Source organism: Akebia trifoliata, chromosome 5 (genome assembly GCF_017979445.1).
Source record: "Akebia trifoliata isolate Shusen 1 chromosome 5, ASM1797944v1, whole genome shotgun sequence".
NCBI classification, from domain to species: Eukaryota; Viridiplantae; Streptophyta; class Magnoliopsida; order Ranunculales; family Lardizabalaceae; genus Akebia; species Akebia trifoliata.
In genome coordinates this window covers 30,764,822-30,783,641 of record NC_141379.1, presented here as the reverse complement: position 1 = coordinate 30,783,641, position 18,820 = coordinate 30,764,822, and the positions used below count along the sequence as shown (strand labels likewise).

General features: G+C 31.3%; 1 protein-coding gene and 1 long non-coding RNA gene across 3 annotated transcripts; both read left to right on the top strand.

Moving 5' to 3' along the window:
- Window positions 1–1,309: 1,309 nt before the first annotated feature.
- Window positions 1,310–3,608, top strand: LOC147402147 (glu S.griseus protease inhibitor-like). 2 transcript variants are annotated; one of them, XR_015178243.1, is made up of 3 exons: window positions 1,310–1,399; window positions 1,490–1,804; window positions 3,494–3,608. XR_015178243.1 is itself a non-coding variant. In XM_086441618.1 (2 exons), the coding sequence occupies exons 1-2, from the start codon at window positions 1,375–1,377 to the stop codon at window positions 1,684–1,686; spliced, it is 222 nt and encodes a 73-aa protein (XP_086297744.1). In that variant the 5' UTR covers window positions 1,310–1,374; the 3' UTR covers window positions 1,687–1,874. The 2 variants fall into 2 exon arrangements, 1 of the variants encoding a protein (XP_086297744.1); XM_086441618.1 differs by lacking the exon at window positions 3,494–3,608 and having other exon boundaries at window positions 1,490–1,874.
- Window positions 3,609–6,679: 3,071 nt separating this feature from the next.
- LOC147402146 (uncharacterized) lies at window positions 6,680–7,013 on the top strand. Its single transcript, XR_015178242.1, has 2 exons — window positions 6,680–6,823; window positions 6,919–7,013. It is a non-coding gene; the product is annotated as an uncharacterized LOC147402146 (long non-coding RNA).
- Window positions 7,014–18,820: the final 11,807 nt, after the last annotated feature.

The following is an 18,820-nucleotide window of genomic DNA, read 5'->3' as shown; positions in this document are numbered from 1 at the left end:
TATGAATAAAAAGCATCTACGGTTATATGCACGCCACCACATCATTTTTATCATCTTTGTGTCTCCGTTTGTGTCATTCCAGCATTTTCCTTTAAAGTTTTGCTTTATTTATAATTCAAATCAAAGTTATAAAAATTTAAAGTTTGAATTAATTAAAATGATTCGTAATTTGTTTAAATTATCAAATATTGTCCAAAAGATTTAAACTATCACACATATAATAATCATAATGATTCTTAAAAGACTGAAAATTGATACTTTGGGTGTAAGGAAACTTGAGCCATGAATACAATAAGTCAAATTAATTTTAATTAAATGATTAGCCTAACAATTGAGTTTGTTAGGATTGACTATCTTCTGAATGGAAAATTCATTAAAGCTCAAAGAAGGAACCTTGAAAGTCAGGGTTTAACCGCCTCTTTTGAATGATGAAAGTTATAAGGGTGATGTAGACACCATCTTGAGATATCCCTATGTTATCAAATTGTTGATATGTTTCCCCTGACCTTGATCTTCTCTTACAAACTAAAGAAAAATGACTTAAATGCCCCCATCATATACTTGAGTAAAAAAACCCTAGATTTTTTCTGAGAGAAAAATTTGCCATATTCAAACTCTTAAATCTCTATTGTAAATTTTTTATATATCCGTTCATCCTCATCTTCAATTTATTATTTTCAACTTCACCTTAATCCCTTCAAGAAAATCTTCAATTTTTCTATCTAAAATTTCATCATATTCAACTTCTCTAAAAATCATATCATATTTTATAAGTTTGAAGGATGAAGAAGATATAATCTCAAAGTTGGAGAAGACGGTAAATTTTTTGACCCTAAGAGGTTAAAGATGATTAGCTTCGGTAATAAAAATGGAGAGTGGCTATTGCCACATCAATTTTTACTAACGCCAAATCAATTGTGTGCAATTTTTTGATGATTTATATAGGAATTGGTGCAACATTAGTAAAAGTTGGTGTGGCAATAGCAACTATCTAAATATATAGGGTTTGGGGTTACATGGTTGGAGATATGGACATTTAAGCACATATTTCATTAGTCAATTATAGTAGACCGGATTCAAGAGGGCTATGTTATCAGTTATAAAAAAAAAAAAATGGGGTTGTCCCAAATATTCACTAAAACATGGATGGGTATGTCTATATCACCCAAAATTGTTACTCAAGGTGGTTATATAGAAAGAGAGAACTTTGAAATGATAGATGTAGATTGTAGACCACGATAAGGATGTTGATAAATTCAAACTTTGAATATAATACCATTCTATAAATACTCATCTCCTCTTCCCAAGAATTCTTAAATTATAAAGAAGTGCAAGCAGAGAGAGAGAGAGAGAGAGAGAGAGAGAGAGAGAGAGATGGCATCCCCATGTGGTAGTGGTGGTAAGATTTAATTTCAGCGATTTAATTATTAATAAATGTTCTATAGATATGGTGCAAGAATAAATGTTCGTTAAATTTTTTTTGACGCAGATGGTCAGAGTGTATGGCCAGAACTGGTTGGGGTACAAGGGACGATAGCTGAAGCAACGATTGAGAGAGAGAACCCATCTCTCAATGCGGTCATTGTGTTAGAAGGATCATACGTCACTCAAGATATCCGTTGTGATAGGGTTAGGGTTTGGGTTAATAGGCGTGGCATAGTAACACGGGTTCCCGTTATTGGTTAAGGCTTTAATGGATTATGTTACAATTAATTACAATTATGATTTGTACTGTAATAATAAAGATGTACAATTAAAGTGTGTCCCCATGAAAATTGGGTTGGAGCTCATACATTTTCCATATGTAAGCAAGTACTGCATCCTAAAATAAACTGAAATTCATTTCTTGGAGACATTTTGAATATTGAAGGTGAAGGAAGGAATTGAATGGGTCGGGCCTGTAATGGACCGATTCATACTTTTTTTCCATGTCAAATAATTAAACAATAATATTATGTACCCTTTGCAAAAATCTCCGATCGGATTTGTTTCGGATCCATCATTTCCAGATCCCAATTGGTCCAGATCTAATAAAGGTAGTATCCAATTGGTATCAATTTAGGGCCAATCAGACTCTAATTCAATGGACGCTGTTACAGGGATTTCTTTCTAAATGTCACATTTTAAGGTGTTAGCTTAGCAATTCACTTACTAAAATCTTTCTTTTTTAATGCCCTTTCTCCAATCAAACGTTTAATAATTTGATCTTAATGATTTCATTATTGATCACAACGATTCAAATTCAAGCATCAAGATCGATGATTTATAATCATTGATCTCGACAGTGGTAAAAGGTCAATCTCAACAATTTGAATTGTTGAACTTGACGATTTTAATCCTCTATCTCAATTATTGAAAAGGGGTGAGGGTCACTAATTGCACTATAAATTAGCATCCAAAAGTTAAGGGGGTGTTTAAAATGAAATCCCACCCTAAGGTTCATTAAGTAATTTTCCTTTTTCATTAATCTTTTCTGATTTATAAAAGTAAATTTCAATAAGTGTTTCGTACGAATTAAGGCCTTGTTTAGCCACTAATTTCCATTGTCGGGAGCTTGAAAACAGAAGTCCAGAATTGCATTTGAGTTCATTTGGTATTTGGAAACCATGTTAGTGAAGTGTTGAACGAATAACTTTCAAGGTAAAAAAGAATAAAAATGCAATCCATATTTTTAAAAATAAAAATCTCAAAAAAAAACATTTATTTTAATGAAATCAAGAGTTTGAAAATTGCCAGTCACAAAATTCCTATATTTAACCGGCCGGATGTAATCATCCTAATGATGTGGCAAACCCTCCATCGTTTTAAGAACTTTAGTTAATTTGCAAAAAATTATAAACATATTCTTTTATCACCTCACTTAATATTTCAAATTATGAAAAAGACCTTACAATGTATTACTATATAAAATCAGATGATTATTTAAAAATGTTAAATATTTTACAAAAACAAATTACCCTAATTTTTGTAATTCATATGCCACCTATTTAAATTATCCAATCTTGTCCGAAAGACTTAAACTATTACATATAATAAATAATAATAAATAAAAAAACAAGAATATTAATACCACCTCGTTTGAATAGTGAAAGTTGTCTAGTTATATAGCATGATAAGATACGTGTGGCCGACGTCAAATAGTTTAGTAATGTGAAGAAGATCACGATGATAAGAACGATTGATTACAGCGATGTTGATGAGCTTCAAACTTTGAATAAAAACATGTTGTTGGTCAAAATACTCTAACTGTATATTATCTCTCAAAATGCAATTCTATAAATACCCATCTCGTCCTTTAGAGAGATCATAATCTAAGATTAAATCACATCGAATAAGAGTAAAGCAAAGCCAACAGAACAGAAAAGAAAAAAAAATGGCATCAGAATGTGTTGGTGGTAAGATCTAATTTTAATAATTTAATTTATTTGATAAATGTGGAATAGAGATATGGTGTAAGAATTAATGTGTTTTCTGATTTGTGTGTTAATGGCAGATGGTAAGGGTGCATGGCCTGAATTGGTTGGAGTTAAAGGTAAGATTGTGAAAGCAACGATCGAGAGAGAGAATCCAGCCGTTGAAGCTTTCATTGTAATAGAAGGAGAGAGTGTTATTTTTCTAAATTACCGTTGCCATAGGGTCTAGGTTTGGGTCAATGTCCATGGCATTGTAACAAAGGTGCCTGTTATTGGTTAATTAGTATTGATTAAGTGTATGTTTAGGGTAATTAATTACAATTGTTATTTGTAATGTAATAATAATGTTAATGCTTTAAGGGTGCCTCATGAGAGAGATTCCCAAAGGAGTTGTTTAGGTTTTAATAATGAGTCGTGGTTGATAACAATGTCTCGTTCCTATAGTAACCTATGGTGTCTACATGGAATATTTTTATGGGAGATTTTTTTTTTTTTTTTGCTTTGGATTTTTTTTTAGAGATTAAATACATTGGGCAGCACTAGATTGGAAAAATGGTTTGTTAGGAACCCGGTGAGTTTTGAACTCTAGGTAAAACATGCCACGTAGACACTTTCCTATAGAATAGGAATGGGAAAACTCAGAAAAAAAAAAAAAATTCCAGGTTGATCCAATGTGTTGAAAATGGACGGCCACCAAACTCCTAAATTTAAAATTGAAATTTAACAAAATAAAGAAACTTTTTTCATATTTTTAGTTGCCACAATGTGACCCACATGAAATTTCCTTACTTATTAAGGAAAGTACTTTTCATCAAGCCAATTGAATTTTTTCCTAAGAGTAGTCCACTTGAAAAATCAATTAATCAACTTGTCATGTACTTGAAGACAAATAAATAAGGATGAAAATTCTACCGACCATGAATTAGTTCACACTCTTAAATCTCTATATACCTCTTCACATAAAGTAATTATTTTAAATGTTGTATGCATGCAGGGTGGTTGGTACAAGCAGCCCACCAGATTATAATTAAAAAAAAAAAAGATGAAGATTCTATTCGATATTAACAATGTAAATGAATGTAAAATGCCCTAATTGATGAACTTTGCATAAGAAGATGGACTTGATTTATATAAACAAATGTAATTTCACTTAATTTGATGGGACAATGTAGATTATTTCGGAATTTCTTTATTTTTTTTCCTTTTAAAAAATAGGAATAATGATATATGAAATTGTAGTATTTTGAGTAAAATCAAAATTTTAATATTTATTCACTTTCACTCAACAAATCCTGACTTTTGTTCAAGCCAATGTATAAAATAGCAGTTAAAAGTTAATGTACCATAGGGTATTTGCAATAAATTGATAATTAACAAAAATTGTGATTAAATGATGAATCAGTGGCATGATGCCGCATGTATTGGAAAAATCGAAGTTATTGGCTATGAGTAAATTTTAGGAGAACGAGTAAAGCAATCAAGTGTTTTGATTTTAATATCTTTCCATTATATATGGAGTATCATAATTGATCCATCATCTCATCCCCACTTTTCTGCCTTGATAGTGAATTCAGTCTCATGGTATATGGTGAGGCAATAATAACTCCATCACAAGAGAAAACAACACCATAAGGATACCAGAAGGTGGCATGTATGAGCACGTATTGAAAAGAGTTTATTTATAATTTAAAATACTGATTAAAGGGCTGTTTTGGAGATTACACAGTAAAAAAGATATTTTTATAATTTTTAGAACTAATCAAATATGATTTTATAGGGTTGTGGAATTTCAATTTTCTTGAAATCCAAATTTATATTTATTCTGTTTTAAAAAAAAGCTATGTAGTTTGAACATCTGAAAGGCCTTAAAAGCAAAATTTAGCACGGACAGAACCTACCCACAAACTGGCATGAATGACATGAAATCTATCTGTGAAAAATGAGTTGTTGAAAGTTTATAATCTAATAATCCTACTAGTAATCTCTATCAAATAAACCATAGACATAAAGGGAGCTTTTTCTGAAAAGTCGTAATAAGCCAAGATAAAAGCATTGTAATAAATACCCATTTTATATCAGTGGATCTTGAATTGGCCTGGCCTGTGGTGTAGTACAATTAGGCCCATTTAGTTTAAGCTGGGTAAGGAAAGGCCCAATTTATTTTTAGGATTGGGGAACTTCGCCCAGCCCATCAACAGCTCTAAGTTGGTGGGAGGAGTTCAGTATTTTGTAGAGAGGCTCTGAAGTTAGTTTGGGTCAAAAGCAAAACTTCACACTTCTCTCCTCTCTAGAAGGCCAAATATGACTCTGAAATGATATAGGTGAGAAACTATGGGTAATTTCAAAGCTTATCCTTAGTGAGAGTTTCTCCTCCTCTCAAGAAATCCTACACGTGTAAAAATGGAAAACTGTGGTTTCGAATGTCAAAGCTTGAATCAAAATTTTGGGCTTATGATTTTTTTAATCTTTTAGAAACTTATTATGATTTTAGGTCTGATTTCAAAGATTTGTAATTCAAGTCGAAGTTATAAAACTTTAAAGTTTGAATTAATTAAAATCCCAACTTATTTAAATTATCAAATCTTGTCCATGAGATTTAAATCATTACATTTCCGAATTTACAATTTTGACTCTATGTTCGTTTTAACAGCTCTTGTAAGAATATTTACAAAAATATGATTAACTTTTAACAAATTTATAATTCCAACTCACTGTTCATTTTAATTACCAAAACATGGATGATAATGATTTTGAAAGTTTTAAAGTGACAATTTCAAAGATTTAAAATGACTTGTACCAGGATTGTCTTTAGATATGGGAATATTTTGATAAAAAATGTTGGGTATTTGAATTTTTCTCTCTTAATACTTATTATGATTTTCAAATGTTTGCTTAATCTACAATTTAGTCAAATTGTGTAATTTAATTAATTTAATTTAAATGAACTCTCATCCAAACCTATTTAAAGTATCAAATCTTGTCCTAAAGATCTAGATTATTACATATGATAATTATTATCTTTGAAAGACAGAATATTAGTACTTTGAGAGTACGGAAATTTAACTCATAAATCTAATTTTGAGCTGTTTTCGATTAGTGTTAAAAAAAATAAAAAATAAAAAAAATACATGTGGGCTTGGCCAACCTCAAATAATTTAATAATGTGAAGAAGATCGTGACGATGAGGATAACTATGACCAGGCCACGATGTTGATTGAACATAATTCAAACTTTGCACATGGATAAAGGATAGTTGGTCAAAGTACTCCAACCATTAGCTCTCACAATGCAATTCTATAAATACCCATCTCCTCCTACAAATTAAGGATTCACATCTTAAATTAAATTACAAGAAAAAGCAAAGCAAACAAAAGAGAAGAAAAAGAAAATGGCATCCAAATGTGTTGGTGGTAAGATCTATGGTTTTAATAATTTAATTTGTATTATAAAAGTATGGTCTAAGAATTAATATTTATTTGTTTTCTGGTTTGTGTGTTAATGGCAGATGGTAAGGGTGCATGGCCAGAACTGGTTGGTGTGAAAGGAAAGATTGCTGAAGCAACGATCGAGAGAGAGAACCCAGCTGTGAATGCTATCATTGTAAAAGAAGGACAAAGTGTTATTCTTGATTTTCGTTGCGATAGGGTGTGGGTTTGGGTTAATGTGCATGGCATTGTAACTCGGACGCCCGTTATTGGTTAATTAGCAATAATTAAGTGTATGTTTAAAATAATTATTTACAATTATTATCTGTAATGTTATAATACTGTTAAAGCTTTAAGGGTGCCCCATGAAAAACTGGAGCTGATATTCTCCAAGTATGTACTGTAACCTATATAATAAGAGTGGCTTTAATAAAATATTGTGATTGATCTCTTTTATATGATCTTAAGTCTCTCTCTCTCTTTCTCTCTCTCTCAAATCAAATGTATGACATCTATACCCATGTTAATTGGTAAATTTCTTGGCCAGATCAGATTTTCAAAATCAAAATCAGCCCCTACCATGGTTTTTAAACTCGATATTTCGTCTCGTCTCATTCAGCTCCGATATCGAGTCATCTCGGATGAGTTTTCCGATACGTTTGAGACATCTCATGAGACAAATTAATAAATTGAACTGTGACTCATAAAGCTTGGTCAAAAACTGACTTTGTGAGTTGGTCTTGTTCAGCTCTGATAACGAATTAATTCAGGCAATACGTCTCGGTTTCGAATGAGTTTAAAAACCATAGCCCCTACCCCCTCAAAAAAAAAAAAAAAGTTTCGGTCCATGCCTTTTAAATTGGATGATGATCTCTAAAATTTCAAATTCAGATTTAACCTTGAAAACTTTAAGGGAGAATTTCAGAAGTTGTAATAATTCACATCAGATAAAATCCCATAGTTTTGAAACTCGTGGGCATAGTAACAAGTTTGGATTCGGTGAGGGGTTCAATTTGATTAATTAAGGAAAGTTTCATAACAAAATTGGAATTTTTTTTTTTGAGATTATACAAAATATTTTATTGGATTTATTATCAAAACCAACTATCTTCAATCTCTTTCTAAATCCTATCTTTTTCTTGATATTTGAATGTTGAAAAACTAATGAATCACTTGAGGGATCGTCAATTTGCCAAATTAATCGACTTAACATTTAATTTGGAGAATTTTACTATTTTTTGAAATTTCAGAGAATTTTGTGACTATACTTGGGGGTCGATTCAATACTCAAAGTCAACTTGATTGGATTTTGTTGTGGCCAATTAGCCACCTTTAATGGAACCAATATTAACTCACCAAATGAACTTGGAAACTTAACGAATCACTTGTCAACTTCGTCGAATGAGCCTACAAATTAATCACCAGGATTAGAAAACTCGACTGAGTATTCCACTATAATCATATTTTGGTGGAGAACACAAATAAATTTTTTTTTTTTTTGGTTAGCGTCCCGTGGTAGGATTCTTATGTTGGATAATTTGATTGTTCGGGGATGGATCACTCTTAATTGTTATCCTCTTTGTATAAGGGAAGGAGGGTCGGTTGATCATATTTTAATTCATTGTTCCTTTTGTTACAATATTTGGTCAACTTTCCTTAGGCTTTTCCGTATTAATTGGGTATTCCCTCAGAAGTTCTCTTTATTGTTAGAAGAATGGATTAGTAATGCTTTTCATACCAAAAAACGGTTCTTGTCAGATTTGCTTCTGGCGGCAATTGCTTGGAGGATTTGGAACGAGAGAAATAACAGAGTGTTCAACAATAAGAATACTAGTACTCATGCAAATTTCTTGGAGATCTTAGGTCTTTTATATCTTTGGTCCAAGCAGAACATAGAATTCTTAAGAATTACTTTTGATGATTTTGTGTTTAGATGGGACTCTTTTTGTAATCATTGATGTTGTAGTTTTCTTTTCATTGCTCTTTACGAGGCTTTCTCGGCCTCCTTGTATCTTTTTTCTGATTCAATATATTATACTTATAAAAAAATAAATAAATATTTTTAATAATATTGAAATATAAAAACTAATTTTTAAAATTTATAAATTTAACATATTCTTGCATAAGAGGATGAGCATCCTTCAAATTTTATAGATTTTCCTAGTGTTCTAAAATTTATTATGAAAGCTTTAAGAGATGAGGATTACAAACATCAAAGGAGGGGGATAGTCACCTGATCAGCCCTTGGATTACTTTGGCACATATACCTTGACCATTGCATCTAATTCAATTCCATGGTTACACGTGTACTAAAAATTAAAAAGGCAAGAGTGATTGGTTAGTGGAGAAAAAATTTCTGAGCGGTCTAAGAGATTGGATTTTATTTTATTTTTCTTCAAGATGAACGGACACCATGCCATTGGTACCTCAGCTTAATTAGCACATAAATTTCGAAACCTCAAATCTCTGTTCGCATCTTAAGTAATCTTTCTTAGCCCAACTTTCTTTACTATAATCAAATTGTTTTAGACCACTTAAGGAGATGGTTTAGAAAAGTATTTTTTTTTTTCTAAAGTCAGGCCAGTATCATGTTTGACGGTTTGAACTACAATACCATTTATTCTATTTAATTACTCAAAATAATAGAAGATTTGACTTTGGATGGAATGAAATGAAAAATCAAAATAGGCTTAATTAATCGACTCAAATCTTTGGGATAAGGCTTTATTGGCTTTATAGGTATGACCTATACTTCCACTTTTTTTTATTTTTTTATTTTTTTCTTGGTGGGTCACATGCATCATCCCATCCTATCACATACAGGTAAGTAGTCACCATTTTAGTCGAGGGGTACATAGATATTTTGTGACTTGAAAAGCAAATCCAATCACCTTTACTATCTCAGCTAACCCTTGGTGGGTACATGCACTTCCATTTATGCACTTTTATTTCATACTAAATTTTCTCTTAACAATGTGTTTTAGATAAGATTATCCATAAACAATTATTACTCTTCATAATTCGAATGAGAAAATGTCAAATATCTACCACTTTAAATTTAAAATATTGAAGGTTGGTAATTAGTGTGTACGAAAACTTAAGTAAAATCCCAAAGATCTAGACACTTTTATGGTGTCAACAGTTTTACAGACTTGGATGCAGTGAGGGGGGGGGGGGGGGGGGGGGGGGGGGGGGTTCCAGCCACTTGAAATATCTTTTCATTGATAATGGTGATGAGATAGAGTATCTAATAAGGATCGACGAGGAGACTCCACAAGATTCATTTATATGTTTGGAGTTCTTAGAGATCAGAGAAATGGGAAACATGAAGAAAATTGTGCATGGGTTATCGTCCCCCAAAACCTTTGGAAATTTGGAAGTTTCGAAAATTAGAAAATGCAATAAATTGAAGAGTCTCTTCTCATTCCGCTTAGCACGCAATCTCCAGCAACTAAATCATTTGGCAGTAGAGTTCTGTAAAGATTTGGTGGAAATAATTACAATAGAAGATGATGAGGAAGAGGAAGCAGTGGATCATCAGGAAGGTTTGCTATCTCGGTTAAATTTTGTTCTACTGTTTGAGTTAAATTGTCTAACAAGCATCTGCCGAGGAAGTTTTCTTCAACATTGTCCTGTGAAGCACTTTAAAGTGGTTGGATGTCCAAATTTGAAGAGGCCTGTTTTCAGATCAGAATTAAAAGTTTCATCCAACAAGTCAACTTCTTTTATAGCTGATTCGGAAGATGGAGAAGATTAGATTATAAATTCTCTCAAGTAAAATAATGTGAGAGCAAAGATCCCTTAATAAATAATTTCTTCTTTTCGTTTCTATTATAATATTACTAATTTTATGAGAATCTGATTCAGTGCCAATTTTTTAATTTTTTTGATACAGGTGAATCCACGTTAGACGGTTAATTTTTTTGTAAGGGTGCATGGCCAGAACTGGTTGGGGTGAAAGGAAAGATTGCTGAAGCAACGATCGAGAGAGAGAACCCAGCTGTGAATGCTATCATTGTAAAAGGACAGAGTGTTATTCTTGATTTCCGTTGCGATAGGGTTTGGGTTAATGTGCATGGCATTGTCACTCGGACACCCATTATTGGTTAATTAGTAATAATTAAGTGTATGTTTAAAGTAATTATTTACAATTATTATCTGTAATGTTGTAATACTGTTAAAGCTTTAAGGGTGCCCCATGAAAAACTGGAACTCATATTCTCCAAGTATGTACTGTAACTTATATAATAAGAGTGGCTTTAATAAAATATTGTGATTGATCCCTTTTATATGATATTAAGTCTCTCTCTCTCAAATCAAACGTATGACATCTATACCCATGATAATTGGAAGATTTCGTGGTCAGATCAGATTTTCAAAATCAAAATCAGCCCCTACCCCCTCCAAAAAAAAAGAAAAAAAGAAAAAAAGAAAGAGGTTTGGTCCATGGCTTTTAAATTGGATGACGATCTCTAAAATTTCAAATTCAGATTTAACCATGAAAAGTTTAAGGGAGAATTTCAGAAGTTGTAATAATTCACATCAGATAAAATCCCATAGTTTTGAAACTCGTGGGCATGGTAACAAGTTTGGATTCAGTGAGGGGTTCAATTTGATTAATTAAGGAAAGTTTCATATAATAAAATTGGAATTTTTTTTGAGATTATACAAAATATTTTATTGGATTTGTTACCAAAACCAACCATCTTCAATCTCTTTCTAAATCCTATCTTCTTTCTTATGTTTGAATGTTGAAAAAACTAATGAATCACTTGAGGGATTGCCAATTTGCCAAATTAATTGACTTAACATTAAATTTGGAGAATTTTACTATTTTTTGAAAAATTCAGAGAATTTTATGACTATGCTCATGGGTCGATTCAAAACTCAGAGTCGACTTGATTGGATTTTGTTGTGGCCAATTAGCCATCTTTAATGGAACCAATAACTCACCAAATGAACTGGGAAAATTAACGAATCACTTGTCAACTTTGCCTGAATGAGCTTGAAAATTAACCATCAGGATTAGAAAACTCGGCTAAGTATTCAACTATAATAATATTTTGGTGGAGAACAAAAATAAATATTTTTAATAATATTGAAATATAAAAACTAAATTTTAAATTTTATAAATATAACATATTCTTGCATAAGTAAGAGGATGAGCATCGTTCAAATTTATAGATTTTCTTATAGTTCTAAAATTTATCATCGAAGGTTCAAGATGAGAGTTACAAACATCAAAGGATGGGGACAGTCACCTGATCAGCCCTCAGATTACTTTGGCACATATACCTCGAGCATTGCTTCTAATTCAATTCCATGGTTACACGTGTACTAAAACATAAAAAAACTGGTGGAAAGAAATTTCTGAGCAGTCTAAGAGATCTGATTTTATTTTATATATTTTTCTTCAAGACACCATGCCATTGGTGACACAGCTTAATTAGCACATAAATTTCGAAACCTCAGATCTCTGTTCACATCATAAGTAACCTTTCTTAACCCAACTTTCTTTACTATAATCAAATTGTTGAAGACCACTTAAGGAGATGGTTTAGAAAAGTATTTTCTTTTTAATTTTTTTGTTAAAAGTCATGCCAATATCATGTTTGACAGTTTGAACTACTACACCATTTATTCTATTTAATTCTCAAAATAGTAAAAGATTTGGCTTTGGATAGAGTGAAATGATAAAAAAATAGCCTTAATTAGTTGAACCAAAATCTTTGGGATAAGGATTTATTGACTTTATAAATATGACCTACACTTCCACCTTTTGTTTTGCTTGGTGGGTCGTATGCACCATCCCACCCTGTCATGCGACAACAGGTAAATAGTCACCATTTTGGTTCTGCAATATATAGAAATTCAAAGGTGAGACCTGAAAAGCAATCCAATCACCCTTACTATCTCAGCTAACCCTGGTGGGTATGTACACTTCCACTTACACACTTGTATTTCATACTAAATTTTCTCTTAACAATGTGTTCTAGATAAGATTATCCATTAACAATTATTACTCTTCATAATGCAAATGAGAAAATGTCACATATCTACCACTTTATATTTAAAATATTATTGAAGGTTGGTAATTATAGTGTACGAAAGTTTAAGTAAAATCCCAAAAATTCAACCTGTTTAATTCAAATGAGAAAATGTCACATCTACCTCTTTATATTTAAAATATTGAAGGTTGGTACTTATGGTCTGTTTGGAAGAGCCGTGGGCCGGTTAAATTCATCCGAACACGCCCGGTTTTTTGAAACCTCAGTGTTTGGAATGGATTGAACCTCTTTTAAACTGCCGACTCTTTCGTTAAAACCAGCCGATTCTATCGACTACCATCACTTCACGGAGGCTCCGCAAAATCAATCGGTTCCGCAAAAACAGAGTGAACAACTTACTTGGCGTCATCTCTCTCTCTCTCTCTCTGATTTAACAATCAGGAATTCATCTCTGCAACTCACACAGGTAAGCAACTTTTTTTTTTTTTTTTCAATTTTTGTGTTTTAAGCAATCCATCGTCATCTTCTCCAAGAGCTCAATTGAAAATTTTCAGAGATTGTAGAAGTAAAAGAGGAAAAAAAAAAAAAAAAGAGAAAGAAGAGTAAAACAGAAATTTACATCCATTCATCAATCGATTTCAATGCTCACTCACCTACAAATCTTCAGCCTCAACACCATTGTCATCTTCTCCAATAGTTCAATCGAACCCAAACTCACCCTCATTCTCTTCGTCCCAACACCTTCATCTCCCTCATTCACTCACGTTTACCATTAAGGCACAAACATCTTTGTCTTCTCACCCATCACTCACAAACCTTCATCACAGCCATCCATTAATGGCCAACTCTCTCAACACCAAATAATTACTTAGTTACACAGCAGCACCTCAACCATCCATTAATGGCCAACTCTCTCAAACCCTCTCTCACTCACGACTCACCCATGGAACCCACCTTCATCGCATTCAACTTGCGTTTGGGCTCTTGACATCACCCACAGAACTCACCCACATACCTCTTTGAATCAATCGAACTCTTGAAATCACTAAAGACAGCAATGTTCTCCCACAGCCACAGAAAACTTGTGGGTTAGAAACAAACTTAACAAATAAAGTTATATTGCCACACCAACTTTTTGGTTAACACTACACCAACTTTTTTCTAATCATTGATATTGAACATTCATCAATCCCAACGTTTCAACATGAAACACCGAGATCAACAATTTGAAATGTTAATTTTGATAATTTGAGTTCATGATTTTAAAAGGTAAGTAATTTTTGCTTTTATTTTACTTAAAAATCCTTTTACTTTTCTAGAGATTGTTCACTGGCTTGACAACAAATAGAGATAAAGCAGCAATTTGAGAAACTCGTTTCCTACATTTTTTTTTTCTTTTTTTTTTTTAAATAAAAAAATGTAAAATAAGATACATTGAAATATTTTTAAAGGGATTAAATAAATATTATCTTTTAAAATTTTAAAAAACGTTATTGAGTAGAGTCCAATTATAATGGGAAATAAACAATGATTGAAGCTCATCCAAATAATCAACAAGTCAAAACGTATTTCACTATTTGTTATTTTCTTATCCAATTTGATGGTTCTGTCATTTTCCTATAGATTTGGGGATAGTGATGGAATTTAGTAGTGATAATGTGAATTGGTGTGCATTTAGATTTAATATTATGTCAATTTATTTTTTCTTAGATTCTTTTGTTTTAGATTTAATATTTTTTATGAACCTTTTTTTTTAATTGTAAAATACTATTGAAATTGTTTGATTGAGTGCTATAATATTTTATTATGTTAAAATTATAATTAGAGGTAAATCTTAGTAATAAATAAAGAAAATAGGGGAATGGTTGAGAATAAGTAAAAGTTGAGGTGTCAATAGAAACTCTCATTTTTTTTTTTAGATTCTTTTGTTTTAGGTATAAGATTTATATGAAATTTTTTTTTAATTGTAAAAAACTATTGAAATTATTTGAATGATACTATAATATTTTATTCTATTAAGATTGTAATTAGAGGTAAACCTTAGTAATAAAAAAAAAGGGTGAATGATTGAGAATAAGTAAAAGTTAGGGTGCCAATAGAAACTCTCATTTTTTTTCTTAGATTCTTTTGTTTTAGTTTTAAGATTATATATGAACCTTTTTTTTTTAATTGTAAAAACTATTGAAATTGTTTGAATGAGTGCTATAATATTTTATTCTATTGAGATTGTAATTAAAGGCAAACCTTAATAATAAATAAAGAAAATTGACACAACAATACAGAAAACTTGCAAAGAAGCTAAAAGATACATCTTTTGTCCATATTTGATATTGTAAGTGGACATAAATATTAAATTATTTAACAGAATTTTAAGCCTTTAATCCAAATAATAATTATATTTTAATCCAATTTCCATATGTCAATGAAAATTCAAAGTCCTGTCCTACAAAATGCAAACTCATTTTATATTTGAGTTACAATAGTTTTTTAATTAGAATGCTTGGTGACATGTCTACAAGTAAGTTGAAAAAGAACTTAGTCAGGTTGATGCATAGACAAATTTGTGTGTGGATTAATTTATTCTTATTTTTTTCTTATTTTTTTTTTAATTTAAATTTTACTTTTGTAGTTTTTATCAAGATAATGTCTAGTCAACCAGCAGTAAAGGCATATTGGGATTCAACAATACATAAAATTTGGGTGGAATGTTATGTTGAAGTAGTTCAAAAGTATGGTAAAGGAGGAGGGGGTTTAACTTCAAAAGGACATGATTATTTTATAACTATATTTGAAGAAAAGTCAAAAAAATCTTACACCAAAGTTCAATACAAGCATCGTTGGGATTACGTGAAGGATAGATGGAAAGCATGGAAGAATCTTAGGATGAAATCTGGATTAGGATGGGATGTGAATACGGGATCCTTTGAAGCAACTGATGAACAATGGAAATCATATGTTTTGGTAATTTTTTTTTCATATGATAATTGAAATTAAATGAGTTAGTTAATTTTTTTTTCTGATTATGTTTTATATCTTTTTTCAGTTAAATAAACATTCCAATCAATTTCGATATAAGGCATTAGAGTACGAAGATGAATTAGACCAAATATTTGGTGGGACTGTTGCAACTGGAAAATATTGTATGACCCCAAACGAGACGTCTTCTTCAATCATGCAAGATAGTCGTGTTTCTCTCGATGATTTGGATGCAGATATTGATAATGTGAATGAAGGGTCAACACCAAATACTTCAATTGATCAAGCTGAAAAATCTGTTGAAGAGATGCCTAAAAGACATCATAAGAGATCGAGTGAGTTTGACCCCTCTTCTACCACAAGTGTGAAAGCAAAAAGGAATGCAAAAATAGGCGATGTTGAAGTTCATAGAATGCTTTGTGTGATGGCTGATAGTATAGAAGCGGATTTGAAAAAACAAGAAATGACGCAGAACGTAAAGAAAGACACTTCTATTATCTCATGCATCAACTTGTTGAGTACTTTCCATGACATGGATCGATGTGGACCAGTATGGATGTTTTTAGTTGACAAATTGTTTAAAGAGTCTTCTAGTAGAGAGATTTTTGTTGGATTGATGGATATTGACCGTACGTCTGCATCAGAGTGGATTAAAATGAAGTTTGAAGAGGCTCATGGAATCTCGTGATGGACAATCTTATGATGATAGAGTAGATTTATAATTACAAATTTTATTAAATACTATAATAAAATAGTGATATTAATTATTATTTTTTATTATCATAATTGTTAGAAGACATTATTTTAGATTATTAAATTCTTAAATTCATTTTTTACTTAATGATTTTACATTATGATTGGTAGGAATGTTTGTGTTTAAATTTTTTATTTTTTATTTTTTATTTAAACTCTATATGATTTGATGATTATGAATTGTTATATGTTTATAATCATGTGATTTGCATATATTCAATAACAGATGGATGATAGTACAAAGAAGAAGATTTTCTTCTTTATTTTACTGTGGCATTATTACTGTACAAGGAATCGACGCATGAAGCAACCATGTCGAACTTCACTACTTTCTGGTGATTCATATGTCAGAGAAATACTTGATTCAGACAACCCAGTGCCTTGTTATGACAATTTTCGTATGGATAAGTATGTCTTTAATAGATTATGTTATTTTATGAGAGACAGAGGATTACTTCAAGATAGTAGAACGGTTAGAGTTGAAGAACAAATTGCAATTTTTTTATATACAGTTGGGCATAATGTTAGGAATAGAAATAATCAGGATAGATTCCAACATTCTGGTGAAACGATAAGTCGATATTTTCATCACGTATTGCAAGCATTATATAGTTTTGCCCATGACTTAATAAAAGCACCTGACTTGAGCATCACACCACCAAAAATATTAGCAAATCGACGATATTTTCCATGGTTTAAGGTAATTAATTATTTAATATTTGAATTAATATAATTAATAATATAATAATTTTTTAATGCTTATTTTTAAATGAAATAGGATTGCGTTGGTGCAATTGACGGGACTCATATACCTGCAGTTATACCATTTGACAAACAAATACCATTTCGATCAGGAAAAAAGACCGAATGTACACAAAATGTTTTGGCTATTTGTTCATTTGACATGCAGTTCACTTTTATTTTGGCTGGATGGGAAGGTTCAGCACACGATTGGCGAGTCTTTCAATCTGCGCTTAGCGATCCGAGTTTGAATTTCCCACATCCTCCTACTGGTAATGAAATGTTATTTTATTTTCTTATTTTTAATATTTTTTATGTCCATTAAGGTAATTTAAATTTATTTAAAAAATATCTTTATTGTCTTAGGAAAATATTACATGGTTGATGCGGGTTACCAAAATATGCGAGGATATCTTGCACCATATCGTAATACACGGTATCACATTCATGATTTTCGTAGAGGAAATGGGCCAAGAACAAAGGAGGAATGGTTCAATTATTATCACTCTTCGTGTAGAAACGTTATTGAGCGTTGTTTCGGTGTACTGAAGAAACGATTCCCGATTTTGAAACGGATGGCTTCATATTCTTTTGTGACTCAGATACGTATTGTATGCGTATGCGTGGCTTTACATAATTTTATCCGACAACAATCAGTTACTGATAGTTGGTTTACACAATATGAAGATGAAAATGTTGACATTGATAGAGGAGGCGCATCTAATACGACACCAAATGAAGTTGATGATGAATTGATTGCTGACATGAATATTATACGAGATGAGATTGCTCAACAAATTTATAATGCCATATATACATGATGTAAAATTGTATTTAATTATTTATTATTTATTTGATAGACATTAAATATGTTAGTACAGAAAAAATGAAATTGAATTTTTATTTTTATTTTTTAATATTAAATCCTATGTTTATATTTATGGTTAACATATTATTACTTTTATTAGAAAATTAATATATTTTTTTAATATTATTTTTAATTTCATCCAGCAATTTTTAGACAGCAGGTTACCAAACAGTTTAACATCTTAACAGCACAATTAGACAGCATGTTCCCAAACAATATACTTAATTCAGCAAGTTGCTTCAGCAACAGCAACAGCAACTTTCTCTCAGCATCAGCAACTTAATTCAGCATCAGCAACTTTGCATACAGCTTTTCCAAACAGACCATTAGTGTGTACGACCCAGCATTCAGTCTGTTCAGATTGAAATCGAACAATATATTAGAAATTCCTGTAAGTCAAAAAAAAGGTGCTTGGTAATAAATTTGAGGGTGATTTAGGTAATACCCCCTACACGTTTTGCTCAATATTTGAGATGCCCCTGTTCTTTCAGACAATGATATGCCCCTTGAAAATGACCTACATACATTTATTTCAATTTAATTATTAAATCTTCAGTCACTAAGGTAAATATTTTTTACCATTCGACCTTAAGATTCTATCTCTTTAAACCTTACTTCAAGGACAAGTAATTTGGT